At 43.4% G+C, this 27529-nt stretch overlaps 1 protein-coding gene across 1 annotated transcript; it reads right to left on the bottom strand.

Moving 5' to 3' along the window:
• Positions 1-24934: 24934 nt before the first annotated feature.
• Positions 24935-25513, bottom strand: LOC128598522 (small ubiquitin-related modifier 2-like). Its single transcript, XM_053608990.1, has 3 exons — positions 25451-25513; positions 25114-25323; positions 24935-25039 (listed from the first exon to the last, which is right to left on the bottom strand). The coding sequence occupies exons 1-3, from the start codon at positions 25511-25513 to the stop codon at positions 24935-24937; spliced, it is 378 nt and encodes a 125-aa protein (XP_053464965.1).
• Positions 25514-27529: the final 2016 nt, after the last annotated feature.

Here is a 27529-nt window from a genome sequence, read left to right as displayed (position 1 = left end):
GTTTGAGGTTGCTGTGAGCTGTGAGGCCATAGCACTCTACCAAGGACGAGATAGTGAGACTCTGTCTTAAAAAAAAAAAGAAAAAACAACAGATACCTCTGTTTCAGCGATGTACAATTAAAGGGTTTTAAAAAAAGTAAATAAGATGGAATTGGAGAAAATATATTAAATTACTTTGTAATGAGGGTTGAATCTATTTAAATATAAAATAATAACTATAAAAATTATGGGTATAGTTTTTTTTTATAGACCGAGTCTCACTTTGTTGCTGTGGCGTCACAGCTCACAGCAACCTCCAGTTCTTGGCCTTAGGCGATTCTCTTGCCTCAGCCTCCTGAATAGCTGGGACCATAGGCACCCGCCACAATACCTGGCTATTTTTTGTTGCAGTTTACCCACCACCCTTGGTATATGGGGCTGGTGCCTACTCACTGAGCCATAGGTGCCGCCTGGGTATAGATCATTTTGCAAACATTATATACCTGAAAATTTATTAAAAATGTTTTAGGATAAAAAGCAATTGGATCTTGGCAGAATTACTAATGGCCTCAAATTAAAACGGACACATAAAGTTTTTTTTTAAATAGCTCTAACTTTTGTTTATTTTTCTTAATCTTCATTTGTTAATTTTGAAAGATCATTTTGGAAATAATACCATGTCTGATAAAGAGGTATCTGTTTCAAAGTGAAGTGTCTATTTAGTCCTTTCATTTTCAAATTGAATTTGAATTCAGATAAAATTAAATATAATCATTTTTTTGTTGTCGCAGTTTTTGGCCGGGGCGGAGTTTGAACCCGCCACCTCCGGCATATGGGGACGGCACTCTATGCCTTGAGACACAGGCGCCACCCAATAATTTTAATAAAAATGGAATCTGTGGAATAGTGTCCTATTTATAACAATTTTTTATTAGCTCTCTATCCTTTCTGTTCTGCAAAAAGCATAGAAAGATGTCCATAGTAATAATAGCATAAAAATTATATTAATATTTAACCTTTACTGTATGTCAAATAATGTCAAATACGTTCTAGGTGTTTTACATGGGTTAGCACATGTATTCTGAACCCTGGAGTGTAGACACTGTCCTTACAATCTTCATTTACAGATGAGGAAACTGAGGCACAGTTGTGTCCTACCCCTGGACATACGTGGGTGGACTGGGAGAGACCTAAACAGCCCATCTGGCTCTGGACAGGGCTCCACCCTTTGCTAACATGCTGAAAAACATCCCTAGGATTAATGGGAGCCAATTCTGGGAGAAGAAATTTTTTTCACTTTTATCTTTATACATAGTTTTCCATATTGTTCGAATTCTTTTAATGATGTCTATTTATTTAAATAATAAAGCATAATTTGTCTTCAAGATTTTTGCAAATAGTTGGTAGAAAGTTTAAAACAGGCCAGGATGTAAACAGCAAGTTGGAAATTTCCTTCTTTGAATTTATCTATATTTTGAATTTTTACATTTTAAAATATTGAAGAAAAATGAATGATTTGATTCGAAGAGAGAATGACTCCCATGTTGGGCAGACAAGCCATTTCTCTCTATCAGTTTCACCTACCTTTTAATTTTTATATTGCTGTTACTTGACCCTTTGCTTGTTAATTTCTTCCAAAATTCATTGTTTTGAAATACACTCATTCCTGCTTCTTCTGTAAGTGCATTGAAATCCTCCAAAATGAAGGAGGACTATTTTTAAATAGAATGGAGTCCAGATAATATAGTGAAATAAAAAGGGATAAAAACATGCCTGCGGGAAAAAGATGTTTTTCTAAAAAAAAAAAAAAAAAAAAAAAAAATTTGATTTGGAAGAGCTAATGCCAGGTGTTTGTAAACTTTATTGAGGGATTTTATATGAAGGCGCTGCTGCCATATCCTCTGTTCATCTCTACTAAATCCTACAGAGAAAAATTTTACAGTACTTATCTTACATATTTACATAAATAACTTATTACTATAAATAAGTATTTTATCATCATACACAAATGACTGGATGGATTCTCATTAAATTTGGAGAGTACTGGAGGCCTTGATTCACTTAACATATAGGCTTAGTGAGCCAGAAATTACATTAAGAAACAGGGGAGTCATTTCAGAGCAGCTGAAACGAAAGAAAAGAATTTATTAAATTTGGAGGTAGTATTTTAAGATAATCTATCTTAAAGTATATCCTTTGTACTATAAACAAAATTTCTTTTAAGTTTTCTTAAAAGAGCCCCTCAAAAGGGTGGACAGCCATCCCCCAAGTCCACTGACACTTATGCACAGGGAGAGGACTGTATAGCCCCTGAACTGGGCCAGGCTGGCTAAGGACAAAGGTTTCAATTCCTGCTGGGATTGGAAGTCACAGAGACCAACCCATGGAGAGCAGGCACTGCTTGGTCACCCAGCTGTGTGGCCCTCCACTGTTTGCCAGCCAGGTCGATTCACCTCAGTGATTCACCTTAACAATGACTCACTCACCTGGGTACATTGGAGAGGCTAGCTGGGAACAATGACAGTACAGTGATAGTACTAGGGGGCCAACATTGGGGTGTTATCCCTGTGCCAGGCCCTTTACTTGTGTGGACCTCTTCAATCCTGACAACTGAACAATGAGGGAAATTTAATGATCCACTGATATCAATGAGAAAATGGAGACTTTAAACAATGGAACACTTTTCTCAAGGTGACAGCTGGTAAACAGCAGAGGCAGTGGACAAACCAAGGCTGGCTGAGGCTTCACTGCAGGGTTTTGAATTCCTGCTCCACCAGTGACTGAAGGTGTGGCCTTTGCAAGCTCCTTAACTTCTCTGTCACTCTGCTTCCTTGCCCACAGAATGGGGACTCAAAATATCATGGCTGCAGCGCTGTGACCAGGGTTGATGCTTGACAAATGCAGGCGCCTAGAAAGCGTTAATGATTATCACTGTGATTACAGTAGCTCGTAGGGCTGCCTAGTCTCAGCTTCTTTTACCCTTCACACCCCAAAGATACTGAATGCTTAAAAAGAAAGCAAATTTGATAACTTGATTTTTTCAAATTCTGTGATTTTTTAAATTTTGCAAGGCCCTAAATCTAAGATTCCATGACTGGATAATGCCTGGCACTTTAACTCTCTGATACTGACACCACGTGATGGATGGTGCAGCTAAGAGTAGGGATGAGGCTGGCAAGGAGGAAATCACAGCTTAGCCATGATGACGGGGAGCTTCATGAAGGATTTTTAATGGTGGCATGCTTGGTGACTAATTCCTCCCTGCTCCCAGATCGTCTTGGCCTTAATTCCCGGGACTGCTCACCTCTCTGAAAGTACTCAGAGTCTCATGTAGTCAAGTCCTGTTTTGAATGTCACTGAGGAATCAAAGGGCAAAAAGGAACATTCTTACTAAGCAGGGAGGTTGAGGTCGTGCGTATAAGGCAACAGCCAGCTGAGCTGCCCTGATGAATCTCTAACTTTCTGGTGCAGGTGGTGGTTGTTTCCCTGGATGAAGGGGGAGTGCTCTAGAAGCAGTGCTGTCGATGGCCCTTTGTACCTGGGTCCTCATTACCTTACCAACTTGGAACACTGAACACTGGAGTTTTTCTTCTGTCCTGTTGACCTGGTTGACATGAGTAAAAACTCATATCTTTTGTTACATGTTCATTTTCCACTGGAATCACTTTGGGGGGTGGGGGTGTGTGGAAAGAATAGAAGAACAGAAGAGCTGGCCTCCTCTTGGCTAAGTAATAAGAATTGAGATTGAAGGGTAAGGTTGGAAATCCCCGGGCGAGGTGAGGGGTTACAGGGAATTCCAAAGTAGTTTAAGCCACACAAAGAAAAACTGATTGACAAGGAGGTTGCACTGGCTGATGACACTTACCACTCTTTAAGCATCGGGGCCAATATTCATCTAAAAATGATGGAAGGGTGGACACATGGAGAAAGAGAAGAGAAACCTTCTAGTTTACCTTTTTCAGAGGGATGCTTCGGACAACTGAGAACCATCCACTGAGGAGTTCTTGGATCCAAGTGATACGGCCATTCTTGTCAAACCCTATTCATCCTCTGCCAAGGTCACCTTCACCCTGGGTTCAAAATCAACATCCCTCTCTGCCTGTCCTGAGTGAGGGTGATGCACCTTCCCAGAGCAGAACATTTTCTCCCACACACTGATGAATCAACCTGTGTGGGTGAGTAAGGGAGGTGTCTGGATTGTATACAATTACTGAGTGTCATTCGTCATGCCCCTCCAGGAGTTTCCTCCCCAGGGCAGTGGGGACAATCCCTCAGTTGATCCCTTGTTCTAGAAACATCCAAAATGATACATAGGTTCATGCAGTTTAAAGCCCCATTGTACCCAGGTGAACCGGAGCAGATTTGTGACCTCTGTCATTTATAATGTTCCCACATGCTCTCGCTGGTCTTCTGACCTTCAGTCTCACCAGTATGCTACTTGGCAAATCTGCCCTCATCTCCCTGTGTTCTGAGCAAGCTGTGGCCACCCCCGCGCCTTATTTGTCACCTCAGTGCTGTGCTCCCGTAAGCCCAAGCCGCCTGAGGTCCTGCACACGCCTGTGGCTCTGGCTTGTCATACCTCACCACAATCCTGCCTCTGCTGGGGTCCTCCTCTCACTGCTGTCACCAGACCAGTTCTTACTCACCTCTCCAGGAAGCTTTTCTTAAATTCCTGGGTTAATCCCCAGGTATCTTGGGCATCGTTCTGTGTTAGCACTAGTCTTGAGATTATATGTCCATCTTCTGGATGAAACTGTGGAATCCTCTTGGGCAGAGACCCTGTCTTAGTTATTCCTGAGTACCTAGCACTTACCCCAGTGCCTGACACTTAGCTAAGACTCACAGAGTGTTTGTTGAGCTGATGTGATTCCCATAGCAACACATTCTGAACAGATCCCTGTCAACAAGTCTGTTCCATCATTTTGTACAAACCTTGACCTTAACATGGGGTCAAGTGGGGTAGGGTGGGGAGGTGAGCTTCAAATGACTGACAACTTCCCCTGGAACCAGAGCCTTTCCTGAGCACAGGGCTGGGGACTAACCTCTGGCTTTGTGAGAGTAGAAGTGAGATACTGGAGCTTTATTTTCTTGGATCCTCTGGCCACTGATTGATGGTTTCCTTTGGCCCCATTCACATGTTCTGTGGGCTCCTGTGCCTTCTGGCTGGCCGGGACCTAGGTGTGAGCTGGCTGCTGTACACACCCCGAGCAGGACACACAGAGCCTTTGAGAAGCCGTGGTAAACAGCCTTCCAGTGGGGCTGTGGTCAGAGCCTTCCGCAGACTGTGCCTGCGTTAGGAAGACTTACAGTGACCTTTTGTCCCCCGGGCTCTACCCCACTGCCCCTTCTATCTTATGCTTCCCAGCTGATGGGCAGTGAGGGGTGGTGTGCCCAGAGAAACTGGCATGCAGACCTCATTAGGAAGGGACAGTGGATGGCTCCTGGCTGTGTGTCAACCCCCTTATCAGCCCAAAGGACGCCCGCCCTGGGGAGCAGCAAGGAAAGCAGGCCCATGTCCTCCCATCAGGCATCACAGCATATACACCACAGCACATACCACACACAGACCACACACACCACACACATACCACACACAGACCACACACACCGCACACATACCACACACAGACCACACACACCACACACATACCACACACAGACCACACACACCGCACACATACCACACACAGACCATACACACCACACACATACCACACACAGACCACACACACCGCACCACACACACACTGCACACCACACCACACACATATTCCATACACACCACATACCACACCACACACATACCACACACACCACACACACCACACACATACCACACACAGACCACACACACCACACACAGACCACACACACCGCACCACACACACACTGCACACCACACCACACACATATTCCATACGCACCACACACCACACCACACACATACCACACACAGACCACACACACCGCACCACACACACACTGCACACCACACCACACACATATTCCATACACACCACACACCACACCACACACATACCACACACACCACACACACCACACACATACCACACACAGACCACACACACCACACACAGACCACACACACCGCACCACACACACACTGCACACCACACCACACACATATTCCATACGCACCACACACCACACCACACACATACCACACACAGACCACACACACCACACACATACCACACACAGACCATACACACCGCACACATACCATACACAGACCACACACACCGCACCACACACACACTGCACACCACACCACACACATATTCCATACACACCACACACCACACCACACACATACCACACACACCACACACACCACACACATACACACACAGACCATACACACCGCACCACACACACACTGCACACCACACCACACACATATTCCATACACACCACACACCACACCACACACATACCACACACACCACACACATACCACACACAGACCACACACACCGCACCACACACACACTGCACACCACACCACACACATATTCCATACACACCACACACCACACCACACACATACCACACACACCACACGTAACACACATGCTACACACCCCAAATCACACACACTGCACACAGCACATATATCACACACCCCACACCACACACACATACACTTACTATATACATCACACACCCACAACACATACCACACACATCACACACCACACACCACACACAGATGCACCATACACATCACAAACACCACACCACACACCCTATACCACTCATACACCATGCACACACACTGCACACCACACACCACACACACACCATGCACGTGCCATACACACACCACATGTATTCCACACACATCACACATACACCACACTATACACATACACACACTGCACACCACACACATACCCCACACCCCACCACACACCACTCACACACCACACACACCATGCACATAAACACTCCACACACACTGCACACACTCCACACAGTACACACACACCATGCACGCCACATACATACCACACACATACACACACCACACTGCACCATACACACCACACACACCACACCACACAAATACCACAAATATCACACACACCACACACACATACCACATATATACCACACACACAACACACACAACACAAACCACACAAATAACCCGCTGAATACACCCTACACCTCACATACACACTCTCCATACACTACACAAATATACCACATACACCACACACACTCTACATCACACACCGTAATACACCACACACATCACACACAAACCCATACACACCATACACGCACTCATCCCACATACACACTCCGCCCACGTCACATGGATCTTACTCCCCACACACAGCACACACACGTATGATACACCCATACGATACTCATGCCCCCCCCCCACATACACAGACATATCACATCCCCCCATACACGCCCATTTACCCCATACTACGCACCACACACATCACAGTCACGTCTTTAATCCTTTGGCAACTCCACTCCTACTTGAGGGCATGTCTTTGGGAACAAATGATGGGTGACTGATACTTTCTCATGACCAGCTCCTTAGACAAAAGAATCATTGGCATCTTTACTGGCTTTATGGTTGTAGGAATGAGATGGACTTTGTCAGGGAGACCAGGGCATGAGATTAATTTGCACAGTGATTCTTATGCCAAGGGTGCATGCAGTTGTAAAATCTCAAAATTTCTTTTATCTTTGAATGATGATAGAAGCTGAGAGCAGAGGAAGGAAAGAGGGCAGGAACAGTGAACATTTTTCCCAGAGGTAAAGATTCTCAATGGATTTGTTCACTGTGTTGAGTTCCATAAAAAGCCAGCTGCAGGTGGCTCACGCCTGTAATCCTAGCACTCGGGTGCCAAGGCAGGAGAATCTCTTGAGCTCAGGAGTTTGAGACCAGCCTGAGCAAGAGCAAGACTAAAAATACACTAAAAATAGAAAAATTAGCCAGGTATAGAGGCAGCCACCTGTAGTCCCAGCTTCTCGGGAGGCTGAGGCAAGAGGAATGTTTGAGCCCAGGAATTTGAGGTTGCTGTGTGCTATGATACCATGGCACTCTACCCAAGGCATAGAGTGAGGCTCTGTCTCAAAAAGAAATAAATAAGAAGAGTCCAGCTGCTATGCTTACCCTCTGTTAGAAGAGAGCTGGCTGAAATAAGCCTGTAGTATTACAACTGCTGCTTTGTTTTGCCTGCATTCAGGTGGAAGATCGGACTCTAAATTTGAAAACCCACAGAGTTATATGAATGAAACTTTGGAATTGGGTCCAGCTGTGCCAATCAACAGGCATCCAGGGCCTCACTCTGTGGATGGTTTATCTGGCTTTCTTCCATTTGAGTCTCTGCTGAGGCAGAAAGAACTTCCTTACTTTTATCGCCCAAACATGCCATTTAGAAGAGCTGGTGTGTTCATTTGCTAGGACTGCCACAACAGAGTAACATAGAATGGGTGACTCACACAACAGAAATGGACTTCCCCACAGTCAGGAGGGTGGGCGTCTGAGACCCAGGTGTCCGCTGGGTGGTTCTCCAGAGGCCTGTCTCCTTAGTTTGCCAGTGGCCACTTTCCATGCTGGCTTCCCTCGGGGCCTTTCTAGGCCCAAATCTTCTCTTCTTTTAGGGAAAGCAGTCATACTTGACTAGGACTCCAAAGGTCTTATTAGTTAAACTTTACTTCTTTAAAGACTTTATCTCCAAATAGAGTCAGGATCCGAGGTCCTGAGGGTTGAGGCTTCAACATAAGAGTTGGGGGCACGACTGGGCCCATGACAACTGGTACTTCTTCCTCCCGCAGTTTTGTTAAAGACTTTGTAAAGAAGCTTTACATAGAGAAACATTCTCTGCCATAAAATACCAAGAAGATGCTTACCGTCAAAATCACTCTTTCCTAGCAGACCCAGACACCTCTCTTGGGGTTTCATTAAGGGCAATGCGTCTGTGTGGCTAGCTTTCCAGTGCAGCCCAGGCTGAGGGTAATTATGCTGTCTTATTCAGCTCCACAAAGACAGAGCCCTTGCCCACTAAATTCTGTTATACTTCATAGGGTGAATAGGTGAAGTGGTGGATTATTTGGGGGTATGTTTGAAATGTTTTAATGTGTGGGCAAATTGTACGGATGGATAAGACCACCGTGCCACCCAACCTGTCCCAGGCCTATGGAGCTGGACTGCTTCCCACCAGATTGAATGGGAAATTTCCCATTACTTCAGCTTTTGGGCAGTGCTTGGAGTACTTTGAGAATTCCTGGAAAGCCCTGCTGTAGAACGACTTACATGCCAGCAGATTCTTAACTTCAGCATTTAGAAACCACCAGTCATTGTGGGAAGCCAAATGGGGGTGAATCACGAGGGGCCACGCTGAGTCATACCACAATAGTCAGAAAAGGAGGTTGTTCTGAGGAAGTCATTGCACTTGTTTTCACATACACTCTACAACCTGCCTCTGAAGATCATTCCAAGACATGCTTTGGAACAACTGTTCGTGACCAATGTCTATCAGTGGGCAACCTCCAGAGGTCACAGCACTCACTGCATTCACACTATACTCATTTTTAAAAAATAAGCTTTCTTTTTCTCATTTGCAAATAGAGAGCAGCAAACATTTTTGGAGAACCAGCTCTGGGCCCAGAAATGTGCAAACCACTGGGGACATACAGAGTGGCGTAGCAGTCTCAGCCCCCAAGCAAGAGAGACACAAACATAGACACGCGTCCCAAGGGCAGCCAACGTTACGGACTGTGCACCCTGTCTGGAGCTGAGCGGGTGGAAGAAGCTGGCAAGAGAGAGAGTTTACTGTTTGACAAAAACAACCGTCCTCCCAACTTTGCAGTCGCCATTTTATAGATAGGTGTTTTTACTTTTAGCTCTTGTGAAACTCCAAGTTCATAAGGACCAAGCTTCAGTGCACTGTGCTGTCAAATAAGAGAGAAGTGGCCAAAGTTGCAGGTCCCAGATGTCCAGCAGAGTGCAAAGGAGATGTGGATCATCTGTAGACACCAGCCTTGGAGAGAGGAGACACACAGGTCCACGTGTGCAGACTCCCTCTGAGCTGGCAACCTCTCTGGAGTCCCACCAACCCTCCCTCATCCCATTAGGAGTCTGGGAATTCCAACAACAGTCGGGGCGATGGTTCTAGGCTCAGTCTCCAAGGAAGTACCCCCCAAAGGCAGTTCTTGTGGGTGATGACCTGGATCAAGAGGGGACTGCTGTGTATGGAGATTGGTGGAGCACACCTGGGTTCTTTCCTTACGTGATCTTTCGTAAATATAAATACCTAGCTGCTCTGTCCTGTATCTTTCCCCAGGCTTATAATGCGGAGTTAAAAAAGGAAAGGGTCTATGATAGGAAAACTGGACACAGTATGAATGTCCAACTGCAGAGTACTGGATAAATTCACTCTGTGCATTCATAGTCTAGACCAGCAGTTCTCAACCTGTGGGTCCGGACCCACAGGAACTATATTAAAGGGCAGAGGCATTAGGAAGGTTGAGAACCACTGGTCTAGACTATTGTACTGCTATAAAAGTCATGTTCCTGAAGAACCTCCCAGTTTCCAGTGACTGAGAAAGGCAGATTATATGGGCTGGTGCCTGTGGCTCAAAGGGGTAGGGCGCCAGCCTCATATGCTTGAGGTGGTGGGTTCAAACCCAGCCCCGGCCTAAAACTGCAAAAAAAAAAAAAAAAAGGAAAAAAAAAAAGAAAAAGGCAGATTATATGATTTTGATCACATGGGGATCTCAGTTATGTTTAAGCAAACCAGATACAGAAAAGGCAATTTTTCTGAGTGTGGGCTTATTGATTTTTCCATTTTTCTGTATTTTCTGAACTTTTATATAAACAACAAAAAGTTATTTAATTGTTTGAAAAGTAGGAGGTCCACCAAAGCCAAGCAGCAGAGGGTTCTGCGGCCTTGCAGCCGACCTTGCGGGGCAAAGATTTGTGTCTCCCCACCCTGCGCTGTCCTTCCATTGCTCTCCAGATAGGTCTTCAACCAGTGAAGAACCCCAAGCTGCAAACCAAACCAAACAGGCATGAACCCACATTGAAGAGACTGTCTGGGACCCTTCGTGTTTTACACCCAGCCCTTCCTGTACAGAATCCTGACTCTTTACAAACTCATCTGCCCAAGGTATTATTTATTGAACAAGTACTATATTCCAGGGACAATTCCGAGACAAAATTCCTGCCCTCATTCCACCTTTTCCTCTTTTTGTTAAATAGCATCTTCTCTTTGAGGCTCACTCTCCTGTTGTCTACATGACAGGGAAAGGAGGAAAGAAGGAGAAACTGGAATAAATGGTATCCCAGCCTCTATTACTATCTCATGGAATCCCCATAATCACCATGTCAGGATTTTACAGAGGAGGAAATGAGCTCCGAGAGGTTATTTGAATTTATTCAAGGTCACATAGAGCTCTTGATTTTCCTATGACACCATCCTGCCCTTCAGAGAAGCATTAAAAATGTCAAGTTTTTTTTTTTTTTTATTCCAGACTCCACTTTGTATTCTATTACTTTTAGTAAGGCATCTAGACTTAGGAACTTACCAAATTTTAAGATCCATTAAATTTAAGAAAACATTATTGAGTAATAACAGCACGAAGGAAATTCTTAGACTGTATTTTCTTTTGTTATTTTTCTCTCATTAAGACCTCACTGGCTGACTGTGGTGTGTGACACATCAGGGGTCATCCTAATAGACAGAAATTCCAGCAGCTGGCCGGAGGCAGAGGAGCATGCGGGCCCTCCTCGTGTGCAGGGGCCTGGCCAGCTGAGGATGGGCCTCCTGCCTTCACTTCTACTTGCTTTCTTCCTCATTTCCTATTGCCCGCTGCACTGTGCCAAACTCTCTCCCATCTCAAAACTTTGCACCTGCTCTGCTTGCTGGGAATACCAGCCCTGCTGGCCGTCTGGTGGCTGCCATCATCCCATTCCACCTCATGTGCTGTCCTTTTACATCAGTCTTTGCTGGTCCTCCTCAAAGGAGATCACCCTCCACCTGCCACTCCCCTTCCCTCCTCCCGGGTATTTTCTTCATAGTATAGATCACTGCTCGCCATTACCCCTTTTGTTTGTTCATTCACTTATGTATCATCTGTTTCTCCCCAAGAGGCTACCTGCTGCATGGCCGTTTTGGTCCTTGCAGCAATTAGAACTGTGCCTGGCACACACAAGGCATTCAATAAATATTTTGAGTGAGGAATTGGGCTTTAGAGGCTGTGAGAATCACTTCATTCCAACACGTCCAGGCTCCAGCCAGAAAGGGTGGTGTCTGGCTGTGAGTCAGTGAGATGAGAGGTAATAAAACCAAAACTTCATTGTCAGGAATCTTGAAGCCACGGTCACCACTTAAGCATCTAGAAACCCCTGTTTATTTCTTCCACATCATATCTCCCATCCTATCTGGGGACTGAACCTGAGAGGCTTCTCTCAACTGTCTTGACCACAGGTCAACTTTTCCCAGGAAAAATCACTGGGGCATCAGCAGGTAGAGTTTTTTCTAAATGCGCATAGAACTCAAATCTCATGTCAACACTGTGCTGTTACAGGTGAATTCTGCTTCTTCTTTTTCCTCTGTAAAGACTGGACCCCTTCCTGAGGGGACGTTTGCTCAGGTTTCCTGCGTCTATCCCAAGCCCTTCTGCTGTGAAAGGCAAGCTGGTCCCCTGTCACAAGGACACAGGAAGTGATTTAAGTCAGAGGGTGACCCAATGGCAATGTTTGTGCTGTGCCCCACGGAGAAAACCAAAGCCAACATCCAGTAATAGGAAGATCTGGAGACCGAAACTGACCTGAATTCTGAAAGATGACTGGAGAAAAGGAAGTCTGAGAACAAGCTGGCATTCTTCCCAAACTCAATTATTGTGTGAATTCCTAGAAGATAGTGTGACACCCAGAAACGGGCTGGAGCGGCACACCCAAACGATTATGCTACAGAGATCGGCAAGGGCAGAAGAACAAACTTGGCAGGCTGGAGGACACAGTCTTGGCAGACCAAGGGCTTTCTGTTTGTGTTACTGTCCTGCCGTTGTTCTTGTTGACCTGCTGAACACTCTGATGAGACCCAAACTTTAATAAATGTCTTCTATTTTGAAACTTGCCTTGTAAGCAACAAGGGCAGCAGCAAGGATTTTTAATTACCCACTATCTGACAGCCTGCTCCAGGCTAAGGAAATGCAACAGTGAAAAGTCAAGCGTGGTTTCTGTCTCCGAGGAGACACTGTCTCCAAGCATGGACAGAGGACCTGCACGTCCTGAGAGATACGGGGGAGTCTCTTTTCTGCAGGATGCTGTGCTTTAGGTCACACTGTATTCTGAGAGAAGGGAGCACGGCATCTCAATGTTCTAACACATGTGTCTCAGGGAAGAATCTCTACAGAGGAATCCCCTACCCTCCAATAATGTCACCAAGTCATGAAACTCTTCGGTTTGAAATGCTAAGAATTAAAATCTCACTCGACAATATCTCTCAAGGGAAAGCTAAGACATGGGAGCTTTCTCTAGGTTGTTTAGGTCCCCTCCAACATTACTGAAAAGGTTCCCCTGTGTGATTTCTTATGCCTGGCTTACTTGAAATCTATACTAAAACTTTTAAAGAATTTACTTGTTAGATTTATAAGAGTAATAACATTTTTAAAATGCAAAGATTGAGAGCCATCTAAATTATTCTCTGACAATTATCATTGCTAGCAACAAAGTCTTTGGGTTCTACAAAGGTATTTATTTGGACCCTGCGATCTGACAAAGAAACTTGGATGTCACCAGCCCAGTGACTCTTCTAATAGTCTACCTATCATCACATCAGAACATTCTGGTGGCCTGACTTAACTGTCTGTTTATGTCTAAAGGGAGGACATGTCTCTGAGATGCAATGTGAGATGTTCCGAGAGATTAGATATTGCCCAACTGGATTGCATGTGGGAAAGAGGGTAGAGGCTCCTTGGATACTAGTCTGATGGCAAATGACTTGGTGTGAGTGAAGCTCTGAGAAGAAACTCTCTGGGAGGATCAACCAAAAATCTTAAAACAAAGGAATGGGTTTTAAATATTGGCCAGAGATACAACCAATATAATCCTTCATTCATTCATCAAACATTTTCTGAACTCAGTATTAGGCTCCACGAAGGCATAGACGCATGAGATGCATAAATACTCATTAGTATTTCTAGGAAATCCCGTGAGTTATGCTGCATGGTGTATCTCTTTCTTTGAGTTTATATCACCCCGTCTCCCACTATAGTTATATAACCACTTTGAACTTCAGTTTCCTTTTTTGTAATTTGGGAATAACCTTTTCTACCTCATTGGATCATTCTAAGGATTAAGTGAGATTCTTTGTATGAAAGTAATTTTCAGATGACTTAATGCAAAGGATGATAAATACATTGGGAATAATTTTGGGTTCCATAAACAGATTTTGCTGTTTCTTATTGGATTCAAAGACCTTACTTTGCAGACTTACAGGCATGCACTTGAATTTTTTTAAAAGTCAGCCAGGCCTGGTGGCTCACACCTGTAATTCTAGCACTTTGAGAGGCTGAAGTAGAAGGATTTCCTGAGGCCAGAGTTCAAAACCAGCCTGAACAAGAGAAAGTCCCTGTCTCTACCAAAAGCAGAAAAATTAGCCAGGCATTCTGGCACATGCCTGTAGTCTCAGCTACTTGGGAGGTTGAAGCAGGGGAATCTCTTGAGGCCAGAAGTTCAAGACCAGCCTGAGCAACATGAATGAGGTACCATCTCTATAAAATATTGGAAAACTAGCCAAGTACTACTCAAGTGGCTGAGGAAGGAGGATTATTTGAACCCAGGAGTTGAGGTTACAGTGAGCTATGATGATATGATGCCACCACTGTACTCTAGCCTGGGTGACAGAGCAAGTCCTTACCTCAGATTAAAAAAAAAAAATGGTTAATTGAAATTATCCCCTGCTTTTTTTCCCTAAAATGAGACAAACTTCATTTTATAGATTTCTAAAGATCATAAAGCTTAGGAATTCTTAAGTCAGCTCTTGGACAATGCTGAAAAAAGTACTGAGTGTTATTCAGGACACTCTGAGACAACAGAGTTTTTAATATCTTCACCAGTGCAAGAAACGGACAAGGGAGCCTTGGTATTGTTGACAAAAGTCTTTGTAAACAGCTTCCAGCCAGTTTTTCCTTCTTTTTACCACAGCAGGGACACACTTGTGAGAAAGTCACAGCAGAGTTTAGATTTTGTGACAAGCTCCAAGTGGTCTCCCATGTACTATGAGGGGCTGACTCAGTTTCTAGGGGAGCCAGCAGTGGGCATTGAATCCTTCTGTTTAAGAGCAGCTTAAGGTTACTTGGGCTTGGTTTATCAGACTTTGAATTCTGCCAGTAAATATCTAGAGTGCTGAGAGCTGGCTGTGGGCCAACTGAGCTGCTTGTCTGCAGAGCTAGTCACCTCTTGACCTGTTCCCTTAATCCTCAACTGAGATCTTTTTTTTTTTTTTTCTCCTGCCCCATCCCAATCCCCTCACATCCACTTCCCAACCTAGCTTGCTCTGATGATCCATCCAGGCTCATCGCCCTCCTGACCTATTTAAATATTGAACCTTTTTTGGTGTTTCCTGCTTCCAGGTAGTCCTAAAAACCAAGAATCCTGAGTTCAATGTCTGGAGTTCATCTTTCTAATTTCTACAAGAGCAGCAGTTTCCCAGTTTCTGGATTTGCCAGAGACTCCCTTGGCAGGTCTGAATCATAAGATTCATGTTGTGTTCTGGAATCTCTACTTCTAACACACAGCCCAGAACCCCTTATGATCAAACAAGTTGGAGAAACAGCTAGAATCTCTGTAGGATGATAACCGTTGTTAAAGTATTGTTTTACTTCTTCATGCATGTTTGCATTTTTTCCTAACAGACTCTCGATACTGCTAACTAATCAGCTGATGGATGATGTGACTGGCAGGTATAGTGACCCCAATGGAGTGATGAGAAATGCTGTGCAGAGAAAAAGAAGAGGCCCTGGCTGCTGATGCACCTGGATCTTATGAAATGTATTGTGGTGCTCTTCGAGCAATGAGAATGATAATTTCAAGGGTGGCAATTTAGTCACCTTGGAAGTACAAAGGGAAAAATTGGTGTCAGAGGTCTCATCCTTTGTTTATGTAAAAACGCTCTCTGGAAAGCATCAAAATAACTAAGTTCCAGAAGGATAGGTACCACAACCGGCTCACTACAGGGTCCAGCACGCAGTAAGTTCTCAATAAAACAAATGGAATAAATAAAAACATGGAATGAACAGTGCATTCAGAGAGGGCAACTGAGGCATGTTACTTCTTTCTCTCTATAAATCTACCCCTAAAATATTTGGGAGACATTGACTGGAAGCACAAGAATTGAACTCCCATAGTTCACTGTCTGTGAGAGAGTCACTGCCTGTGGTATATACCATTATCTTTGGAGCATTCACCATTAATGGGATATCAGACAGCTGTGGGGCATTTGTTACCTTTGGGACATCCACTGTCTGTGGGATATCCACTATTTGGGGTGCATTCATTGTCTGGGGGCTTCTTGAGCTTTATTTATAAAGGGGTAGGATATCTACAGTCAGGTCACCATGTGAGGACCAGTTCAGACAATCCTGAGGCAGTGATTTTTCTACCAGGGTGCCATGAGAGGATCTTAGGTATATCAAAAAATGTCTAAAGAATATTAATTAAATTATTTTCAAAAGAAGTTCAAAGCACAGTATGCATATTCTTTTTTCTTTCTTTTTTTTTTTTTTTGCCTTTTTTTGTCAACATAATTTAAGTGTGCTACAGAAGCTTAACTATAGGTTCAAGTATGCCATGGGAGAAAAAAGGTCAAAAGACACTACCCTAGGCCTGAAGAGATGGGAGGGATTATTGAATGTCTTCTTGGCTCAATCAGTCCAGTTCTCTACCTCATGTAACACCATCAACATTTCTGTTTCACATTCAATTTCTTTTATGGAGTGTCAGTGCCTAAGATCTGTGAGACACTAATGCACATTTGCTTCTTTTCTTCTTAGTATATTTAGTATACTCAATTCTAAAGAACTGAAGGCAAACTCTAATAGCAGCAGTAGGAAATGGCCAGATAGGAGGAACATGCTCAGTGGTGGTGGGCTGATTTCTCAATTCCTAGGCCTTGGTTTTCCCTTCTATGACAAGAATAAACCAGTTTCAATCATCTGTTAGGTCCCCTCTGTGTCAGTGTGGAGGTCCCAGCTGGAGGTGTAGGATAGCCCAGTTCAATGCCCTGAGGATATCTGGGAAGGGGCTCAAATATGTTAGAATGGACAATGAAGGTCATGGACCTCTTACCCTATTCCACATTGCAGATTCATTTCTTTTAAAACTCCTGTCTTTCTCATGACTGAAAAAAATAAACAGTCATGAAAAAGAAAGTTTTAAAAAAGAAAACAATAGTGACCTTTGTTTTAAATGGATCATGGTAGATTCCTACAATGAAATACAAAAATGTAGTGAGAGCAATGATTTTATCTACCTTTGTCAACGTAGATAAATCTGGAAAACATGGCAGAAAGTGGTGAAGTCTACCTCTAGAAGTATGACAGTATTCATGTACAACATAGTACGCACACGTCATGTCCACGTGCACATGACCGTATCTGACACTGTTCTGAGGGGGAGACATAATAAGATTGGAAAAACATGGATAAAGTGGAGTCACGTACAGTTAGTACTATGGTCCCCCTGGGAATGAAGGAGAGAAGACAGGATCAAGAGAGCTGCTGCCAGATCTTAGGCTTTATCTAAAGGTGTTATTTCTTTATGTAGAAACATTCAAAGCTGGTTAAGGAAAAACTGACTGGTGAATATGTGATTTTATTTTATCCTTATTTTCTCAAATAGAAATACTTCATAGTTTTAAAAGCTAAAAAAAGTAAAGCCTATGCTTGTGGGATGTAAAGGATTGACCAGACTTTTATTTCCAGAACATCCTAGCAGTAAGCTCAAAAGGAATGTAGGATCATTGTTAACCTCTACAGAAATCATATTTAAAGTGATATCTAAAGAGTGTAATAATGCAATCACATTATGAAAAATGTTATTTAAAAAGCTCTAATTTTGCCTATAGTAACTACCTTCTGTAAGGTGACAGTTGTGTAATTTTTTTCTTCCTTTTTACACAATACCAGCAGCATATCACCTCCTGACAATGCACTGACTTTTGATGATGAGTGCTGGAGACTTTTATATAATAGAAATTAAAAAAACAAACAAACAGTTCTTCCCATGTTCCCCTCCCTCGCTTTTTCTCCTAAGCAGTAGTGCTTTAGCTGAGTTGTGTCAGACTTCTTAGTAGATGTCTGCCACCAGGCTTCTACCTAATGGCCACACAGAGCCCTTCAGAACTGCTGTGCAAGAAGAGAGGATTAGTTGTGGGAGTTGGACAGTGTGGCAGGTCAGGGATGGCCAGAGGAGGGGTGGAGATGTTAATTCTCTCTGAGATGAAATTTAACTCATCTTATTGGTGAAGTAACTGAATGATAATAGACAATCTTCCATTGTTTCTCTAAATAGCTGTTGAGATTGTATTATTATTTCCATTTTTCAGAAAAGAAGACTCTCAGACAAGCTGAGTGACATACCAAAGGTTATATAACTTGGGTAGCGAGGAGTTACAGACAAATCTCTCATTCTGTTTGGAGCTGCCTCTTAGGTAATTCTCCAATTTGATCTGTTTTTCTCTGTTGTAAAAAAAATTTCTGGTCCTATTTCCTGGAAGTGTTCTTTATTTGCCTGTAAACACAATTTTGAGAATAGCACTGCACTTTTTCCTACGATGTCCCATCTGATAACATCAATAGTCTCAAATGAAGTGGGAATCCCTTTTGATCCCTTACACCTTTGCAAGTAGAGTAAGCAAACAGCACCAAGTGAGAGTCAGAGCTTTGTAGCTCACAATGAATGTTTTTTTTTTTTTTTTTAGAGACAGAGTCTCACTTTATCACCCTGGGTAGAGTGCCGTGGCATCACACAGCTCACAGCAACCTCCAATTCCTGGGCTTAGGTGATTCTCTTGCCTCAGCCTCCCGAGCAGCTGGGACTACAGACGCCCGCCACAACGCCCGGCTATTTTTTTGTTGCAGTTCGCTGGGGCTGGGTTTGAACCCGCCACCCTCGGTATATGGGGCCGGCACCCTACTCACTGAACCACAGGCGCCACCCCACAATGAATGTTTTATTGAGTGGCTAACATGAGAGAGCCATCACAGGATTACCTTTAAATGATAATCATAGCAGGTTTATGTTTCTTTAAACGATGCACTAGCTCATTATGGGGTGAGAGATGATTTGCAATATTTCTCAGGAATCTGAGATTACATGCTTCTTTTTGCTTTCTTTCATTATCTGTTCATCTGTAGCTGAGTAACCCAGAGGGATTCCAAATCTTTCCTCTGAGTGAGCAACTTGAAGGCCTCAGTCACGGAAGTTGTAGCTGACTGTGTTCAGTCACTTAGGCCTTCACGTTAGTGGAGAAATATCAGGCTTCATCGACAGAAAACAGATTGAAGGACCAAAGGAAACGGCTCTTATTTCCTAGATAATTTGAAGAGTTTGTCTCCAGGTGTCTGAGACAGAAAGTGCCAAGGAGGAAAGGGTGTCAAGGATGGTGGCTATACCCAGTTACAGATATGGTAGACTACAGGGAGATCATTTTGGGTTCCGAGTTTTTGGAAACTGCCTAAAAATCCTCCACTAGTGCTCTTTCCATGCCTAGGTGGTGAAAAGTTACTGTTTGGTCATGTTTTTTTTTCACTGTTGGGGATTCATTGAGGGTACAATAAGCCAGGTTACACTGATTGCATTTGTTAGGTAAAGTCCCTCTTACAATCGTGTCTTGCCCCCAAAAGGTGTGGCACACACCAAGGCCCCACCCCCCTCCCTCCTTCCCTCTCTCTGCTCTTCCTTTCCCCACCCCTCCCTCCTTCTTTCTCTCTCTGCTCTCCCCTTTCCCCACCCCCACTGTGACTTTAATTGTCCTCATATCAAAATTGAGTACATAGGATTCATTCTTCTCCATTCTTGTGATGCTTTACTAAGAATAATGTGTTCCACGTCCATCCAGGTTAATACAAAGTCTGTAAAGTCTCCATTTTTTTAAATGGCTGAATAGTATTCCATGGTGTTCATATACCACAGCTTGTTAATCCATTCCTGGGTTGGTGGGCATTTAGGCTGTTTCCACATTTTGGCGATTGTAAATTGAGCTGCAGTAAACAGTCTAGTGCAAGTGTCCTTATGATAAAAGGATTTTTTTCCTTCTGGGTAGATGCCCAGTAATGGGATTGCAGGATCAAATGGGAGGTCTAGCTTGAGTGCTTTGAGGTTTCTCCATACTTCCTTCCAAAAAGATTGTATTAGTTTGCAGTCCCAGCTTGGTCATCTTTTAAAAGAAGAAATTCAGGAACAGACCTAGGGGCACAACAGGAACTGAGAATGTTGAAGGCGTTTCTCAGAATGGCATTTCTCTTCTCAACCCAGTTCAGTATTCTCCTCCATTGATCTGGTGTCTCATATTGCCTTTTGTGCTGTAAAAACCAAATGAGAGGTTTTAAATTATTTCTGTTGCCTAGGAAAGAGAAATATTATCCATAGTAACAAAATCATCAAGTTTTATTATGCGTGAGTTAGAGCTATACATTTCAGAGTTTTGTGTTAGAGGATATCATTTAGGAAAATGGAACAGCTTTCATTGGCTTGGAAGTTTCTATTGTCAAAACATATTACTGGGAAAGTACAATACATTGTAAAATTACAAGGAACTGAGATTCAGCTCTATTTTGATTTTATTTATAAAAAACCAAATTAATAGCAAATGAATAAAACTTTTAAACATTATGTGAGTAATAATACTAAACAAAAACAACTAATAAAACAACCGCATTCAAACAGCTGTTTAAGAAAACCCAGTGATATTTCATCCATTGTCAAACTTGGCATTTGAGCAGAATAAAGACCAAAGTAAATATTTATTGATTCATGTGAGAATACTGAAAATTTCTCTTTTATAAGTAGAATAAGCAAATAAACCATGATTTATAAAATCCCTGGCTAGCTAAATCAGCTAATGGGTCTATTCAAAAAATTCTTATCATGTAAACTGTGAACTGACAATTATAATTGAAAATTACCAGTTTCTCTATGAATTTAATATACATATAGTTAACCACCTGCTTGACTGTTACACAGAGCCATTTAAACGTGCAAATGGATGTACAAATGTTTGAAGGCTTTTGAACTAAATGCATTAATTGCCAGTCTGTGTTAATGGAAACACACAGAATGAATGCTTGCCTCTCTCTGTAATAAATATAAAAATTCCCTGGGCTTCTGAGTGTCTATACTGAGCACACATGGGGTCTTTTTATAGGATGAGCTCATTTAAGAGACTGAATCCCTCAACCCTAACCAGATAGGTGAAGAGGAGAGAGGAAAAAGTTGCATCAACTGGATTTATTATAAGTGCTACATTCCTAATGCTGTTCTGCCCAAGTAAGGGCCTGGATGCTTCCCTACGAAGCCCACTGGCTACAGAGTGGGGACAAGAAGCGAGGTGATGTTCAAAGTCAGCCCAGGGACATATTAGTGCCCAGTTCCTTCCTGTCACCTGGGCAAGTGACTCTGTGTTTTCCCTTAGTGGCCTAGGGACCCCCATTATGATTGCCCTGGACCTGTCCTCACCAGGTAGTGACACAGAGGTAAAATGCTCTTCCTCTTTGGCAAGGTGTCTCTCTCCTCTGGCCCCTGCCTGCAGGCTCTGGGTGTTTCAGGTAGAAACATGAGGATAGCCTGTGTGCTCCTGTGCCATTGGCTTTCTAGAGCAGGAGCCACTCTGAGGGCTGGTGTTAGGCTCCTGTTGTAGTCACCTCTACTTTTCTGGGACTCTCTGTCCATCAGAGTGCAGAGGGAGGGGTCTGGCTTGATACTGACCCAGGACTTAGTAATGTGTGTAATGTCTTGAAAACAGCTGGGGCCTTTGGGGGCGGGGCACACTCACCTTAAGAGGATGCTGAGGAAGACTCACTTGGCCCAATGAAGCATTCATCTTTAGAAGGGAGTTGTGATTCTGAGGATTGGGGGTCACCTGATTTTTTCCAGCAGTCCGGTCCCCAGGTTGCACACCTGAGTCTTATGAGGAGGGAGGTCTGCAAATGAAGATGTGAAAACAGCATTTCTCTAGAAATACGACCATAGAATGGGGCCCAAGAAGCCATTTGTGAGGCACGGCTCTAAAACGCAAAATAAAAAATGAAAGAAGTCATTCTCTACTTTGGAAAAAATCACCCCAGCCTGGGATTGTGAGGAGGACAAGGCAGTGGAGACCATGCTGGCAGGTTGTGAGAAATGACTTCTTCCTGGGGACTGCCGAGAATTCCTGGGATTAGCAGAGGGACTTGGCAAGATGCTGAGACTATTTTTTCAACATCAAGTTTGGAGTAAGATCAAGGAACATGGGATATTATTTTTAATGGGACCCAATTCGCCTCCATAGGCTGATGGTGCCTAGGAACTGACAGGTAAGGGGAAACAGGAACAAGAAATGACACATCACCACCATGCCTCCCCTCTGCTCCACCTGGTGTCAGCAGGGCCACCCTGGCCTCGCAGTCAGCTTTACTCTCCAGGCTCGTTTCCAAAATCTTGGGTTTTCTCAAAGCATCAATCCTGATCTTAAAGGATAAAGACTCTTCACCAGTTAAGATATAAGAAAACTAAGCCATAGGCTCTGAGGACCACCATTGCAAGAGAAGAACTCTGGATGTCCTTTCAAGCTTATTTATATTGCCGAACTTTTCAGTTGTTACTCTATGTATGAACAGATCTCACAACCCTGGGTATATTACTCAGGATGGTGCTTACACAGTGAGAAGTGCCAAGCCCTCACTGGACCCAGGCTGTGTTGAAAGAACTGCAACAAGAAGAAAGAGACCCAGCAACTCCTGCTAAATCAGGTTCTTGTTTCTTTGTAGGAGAGAGAGAGAGAGAGAAAAGCTGTCGGTTCCTTGTTTCTTTGTAGGCCAGAGAGAGAAAGACAGCAAAAACAGAAGTCAACCTGAGAAAGCACATCTGTGGGCTCTGACAATGTGTGTTCCTCCATAGAGCTCAGATCCTGGGCATAGATAGTGTGCAAGTGTGACCCATGACCTTCGTCTCTGGAAGACCCCTTGGCCGGGCCCAAGGCAGGCTAGGCCGCCTGGGCAGAGTGGGAAAGGAGAGGCCCGTGAGATGTGGTGAGGAGGAAACTGGACCAACTGTATGGCTGACATCTGTGGGGTCACAGTGTAAATGCCCATGGACAAAGGGGCCTGAGGATTCAGGCCTTAGCCATGGGTCCTTGTCTGTTTCTGGGAAATATTCCACATGCAATCCACAGAATGACAAGCAGGAGGAATTTGGTACTAGAAGCTCAGAGGCAAGGTATGAGGACTCTGGAGGACAACCAGCTTCTGAGTGTGGGGAGCAAGGTTACCTTGAAGGGGAGGGGGGAAGGTGACCAACTGTGGCCATTTGCCTGAGATAGAGGGCATCTTGAAATGTATACCTTTTTATGCTAAAGTTGAGAAAGTCCTATGTAAGACAGAACAAGATGGTCCTCTTAGGGAAGGGCAGGCTGAGGGAGAAGACAGGCTCCAGGTTTGGGATTGCTTAGATTTTAAGGTATAAATTTCTTTCACAAAAATAGGGCTAAAAGAAAAAAAAATAAAACAAACAAACAAACCCTAAACCATACAGTGAGCACCCACTGCCCCCCCACTTGCCTCTGTATGAGAAAAGACTATTTTTTTCTTAGTGCACTTGACCAATGTGTGGAGCCCTCATTTTTGCTGATGGCAGCACATGTCTGATTTATTCCTTGATTTAAAGAATTTCTTGGGCCCTCCTTTCCCTCACATCCTTGGGGCTAGATTTGAGGCTTTGGGTCTCAGAGACAGAGTAAAAGCCACTTAGGCTGCTGTCTGAGATGGGTTTTCTCCAGTAGAGGCCCAGTCCTCTACTTGTGGGTCACACAGCCAAGGACAAGCAATGGCTGACGGGTGCAGACTAGACTCGGAGCAGTAAGGCACATCCATCTCTCGCTTATCAGCTGCCTTGGAGCCTGCAGAGATACTGTTTTCTTAGAACCAGTCAGGCAGAGGCCAAAGTTCAAAGACCTGCTTAGCTCTGGCTAGCCGAGCCTGGAGAAAGGTTAGCCAGTGGGGTGCCTGGCTCACACCAATTCAGTCCTCCCCTGGGGAGACTTCCATGTTACGTTCAGCAGCAAGAACATCGTTAGAAAGCCCCCTGTTCAATGTCGATACTGTTTAAAACATCTTCCCATTGGCAGAGGGAATTATTTTTGTTTTGTTCTTTTTTTTTTTTTTTTAACAGTAGTGTATTTAAACAACAAGATGCTTGACTTGAAGGGAAAACTATCTAGGATTCATTTTTTGGAGTAATTTACCCTTATTTAAAGACAGATTGCCCTACATGTAACAACTCTTACAAAAAAGTTATAAAATTATCCTTGGTTTTACAATGATAAATGAAAACATTAAAGTTCTCCAATTGAACAAAGTATGCAAGGTTTTTCATGTTGTTGTTTTGTTAAAGCAGTGAGAGCAAAATAACTTACTGGAATATAAAGCTAAGAGCAGATGAGCATGCCACTAATGGAGAAAAGGGGGTATTTTCACAGAACCAATATTTTCCCCCAACCCATCTCCACCTGATGCCAATCAAAACATATTGTTGGCCAGTTAGTTTAAAAAATGCAATACGCTTGTGCACATACATCAGTTACATTATGTACAATAAAGGAATAGGGAAGGGGAAAATGAAAGAACAGAGAGAACTGTACTGTAGTAGTCAGGATTTGGTAGAACCAAAGTGTAGTTTTCTAACTGAGAATGTAAACCTTGTCTATGAGAACAGAGTTCTGGAGTGAAGTAGCTGGTTCCCTCTTGAGTAGACGCCTCCTGTCTGCTGTTGGAACATGCCAATTGTATCTTCATCCTGTATTTCCAACTATGCAGGCATGTCTGTTTCATTGATTGGCTACCCATCAATCAAATCAGATTCCGATCTACCTCACTGAAAACCCTGTCATCACAGTATTCTTCCATTAGTTTACTAAGGGGTGTATGCCTCTTCATCTTAAACTGCACCGCAGAACCATCCTGTCCCGCCACCTTCAAATTGATGTGATCATTGTTCTCAGTCTTGACTCCCTCCTTAGGCTTTTCATCAGCTGTGGCGAGTGCCCCAGTCTTTTCAGCTGCCACGTCACAAAAGAGGCCCCAGGTCCACACCTAACAAGCACACAAGCACCAGCAGGAGCAGAAGAAGAACTTTTGTTCTATCCTTGACAGCAAAATTCTGGAGCTGGTTGTTTTAAAAAGGTTTCAAGTACAATGAGATTAGTTTTCTTAAAAATACTGCATTTATCGGATGCAATCTTGCTACTCTCTTGGAGGAATAGCTGTTGGTGTTTGCAGCCATGCGTGTTTGAGATACATTCTCTCATGACTAAGGGTTTTTTGTTATGATGGATAAGATAAAAGTAGGTGTTTGCTGCTACTTCCATGTGTATGCATTCACACGCTTCTTAAACTTGCTTTAATTTAGACAGGAGAAAAAAATAAAAGTGTTTAGGGTGCTAAGCTGTTTTTCTATAACTCTGACTCTGCTGGGAGTAGTAGAATGGATCTGTAGCAAAGCTTTCAGTGAATCCACACCTCAGTTTCTTAGATGTTCTCACATACGTTCTTTTCTTTTTTTTAATCAAATCATAGCTGTGTACAGTAATGCATTTAAGGGGTACAATATGCTGGTTGTATATACAATTTACATTACCTTCAGCAACTGTTTAACATAGCCTTCACTTTCTTAATTATTGTGTTTAGGCGTTTATATTCTACACTTGGTAGATTTGACATGTACCCTTGTAAAATGCACCATAGGTTCTTACACCCATCTGAGTCGTGCCCTGAACTTTTCTGGCTCAGTGTCAGGGTTTTGCTTTGGCTTCTGGTATCGCAGTAATTTAGCATGTGTATGAAGTACGGAATTGTGTTGAACGCCTCTGTATCCCTTCTCTGTTTCCTGCCCACTAACATACCAGCTACGAAAAGGCAGGCTCAGGCTTTGTGGTGTTCTTTTAGTAGTGGGAGGAACTGATGTGGGTAAAATGCCCTCTTTTAACTCCTGGGTGTATTGAAAATGCAAATTTTGATGAGCTGTCTTGCCCAGGGGGTAAAGTTTCCAGCCAAGAAACAAAGCACGTGTGTATGTGTATGTTCGTGAGCACGTGGGTACATGCCTTGTGTGCACGTGTGGCTATTGGCGTGTGCTGTGTTTTGAAATGAGCTGATTAACTGTGGTCCATAAACCTTTATACTTTATTGAATAAATTCAATAAACCAGTTCAGGCAAGTCCAAATATTTGCAGTGATAGCTAACACAACTAAGCTATCATGTATAGAATGCTTATCATGTGCACAATTAGATGGATTCCAGCATCTAAAATTAAAAGACAAAATAAAAAAATAACATGGAAAGCTTCATGTTATGGGAAAGTGAGTTCATATATGTAAAGAACATAGTTAATACTTCACCAGTGTGAGTTGTTATTAATATAACCATTACAGGGCCAGGCGCAGTGGCTCAGGCCTGTAATCCGAGCACTTTGGGAGGCGGAGTTGGGTGGATTGCTTGAGCTCAGGAGTTTGAGACCAGCCTGAGCAAGAATAAGACCCCATCTCTACTAAAAATAGAAAAATTGGCTGAGTGTAGTGCTGCATACCTATAGTCCCAGCTACTTGGGAGGCTGAGGCAAGAAGATTGCTCAAGCCCAAGAGATTGAGGTTATGTGAGCTATGATGATGCCATGGCACTTGACCCAGGGAGACAGAGAGTCTGTGTAAAAATAAATTTAAAAATAATATGCATAACCGTTATTATTTTGGTCTGTAACATCTTATGTCCTTTAGTCATTAAATAAAGATCCATGGCAGTGGGACAGTGGGAAGAAATGACTATTATACCAGGCCTTTTATTATATTATTATTCCAGTGGCCTTTTTATTTAAGGAGAAGAAAATTTCCTGGCACCAGCTGTCTTCAGTTTCCTCATTTAATAACATTTCCCTCCTTTTCTTTTCCTTCTTTCTTTCTTTCTTTTTTTTTTTTTTTTGAGATAGAGCCTCAAGCTGTTACCCTGGGTAGAGTGCCATGGCATCACAGCTCACTCATAGCAACCTGGGCTCAAGAGATTCTCCTGCCTCCGTCTCCCAAGTAGCTAGGACTACAGGTGCCCACCACAATGCCCAGGCTATTTTTTGTTTGCAGCCATCATTGTTGTTTGGAAGGCCGGGCTGGATTCGAACCTGCCAGCTCAGGTGCATGTGGCTGGCGCCTCAGCCGCTTAAGCCACAGGGTCTGAGCCTCACTCCTTTCTACTACACTGTCTGGGAGTAGACTGGTAAGAAGCTGCAGAAGAGCTTCTCTTCCAGCAACT

This window comes from Nycticebus coucang, chromosome 2 (assembly GCF_027406575.1).
Source record: "Nycticebus coucang isolate mNycCou1 chromosome 2, mNycCou1.pri, whole genome shotgun sequence".
NCBI classification, from domain to species: domain Eukaryota; kingdom Metazoa; phylum Chordata; class Mammalia; order Primates; family Lorisidae; genus Nycticebus; species Nycticebus coucang.
This window is presented reverse-complemented; position numbering and strand designations above follow the sequence as displayed.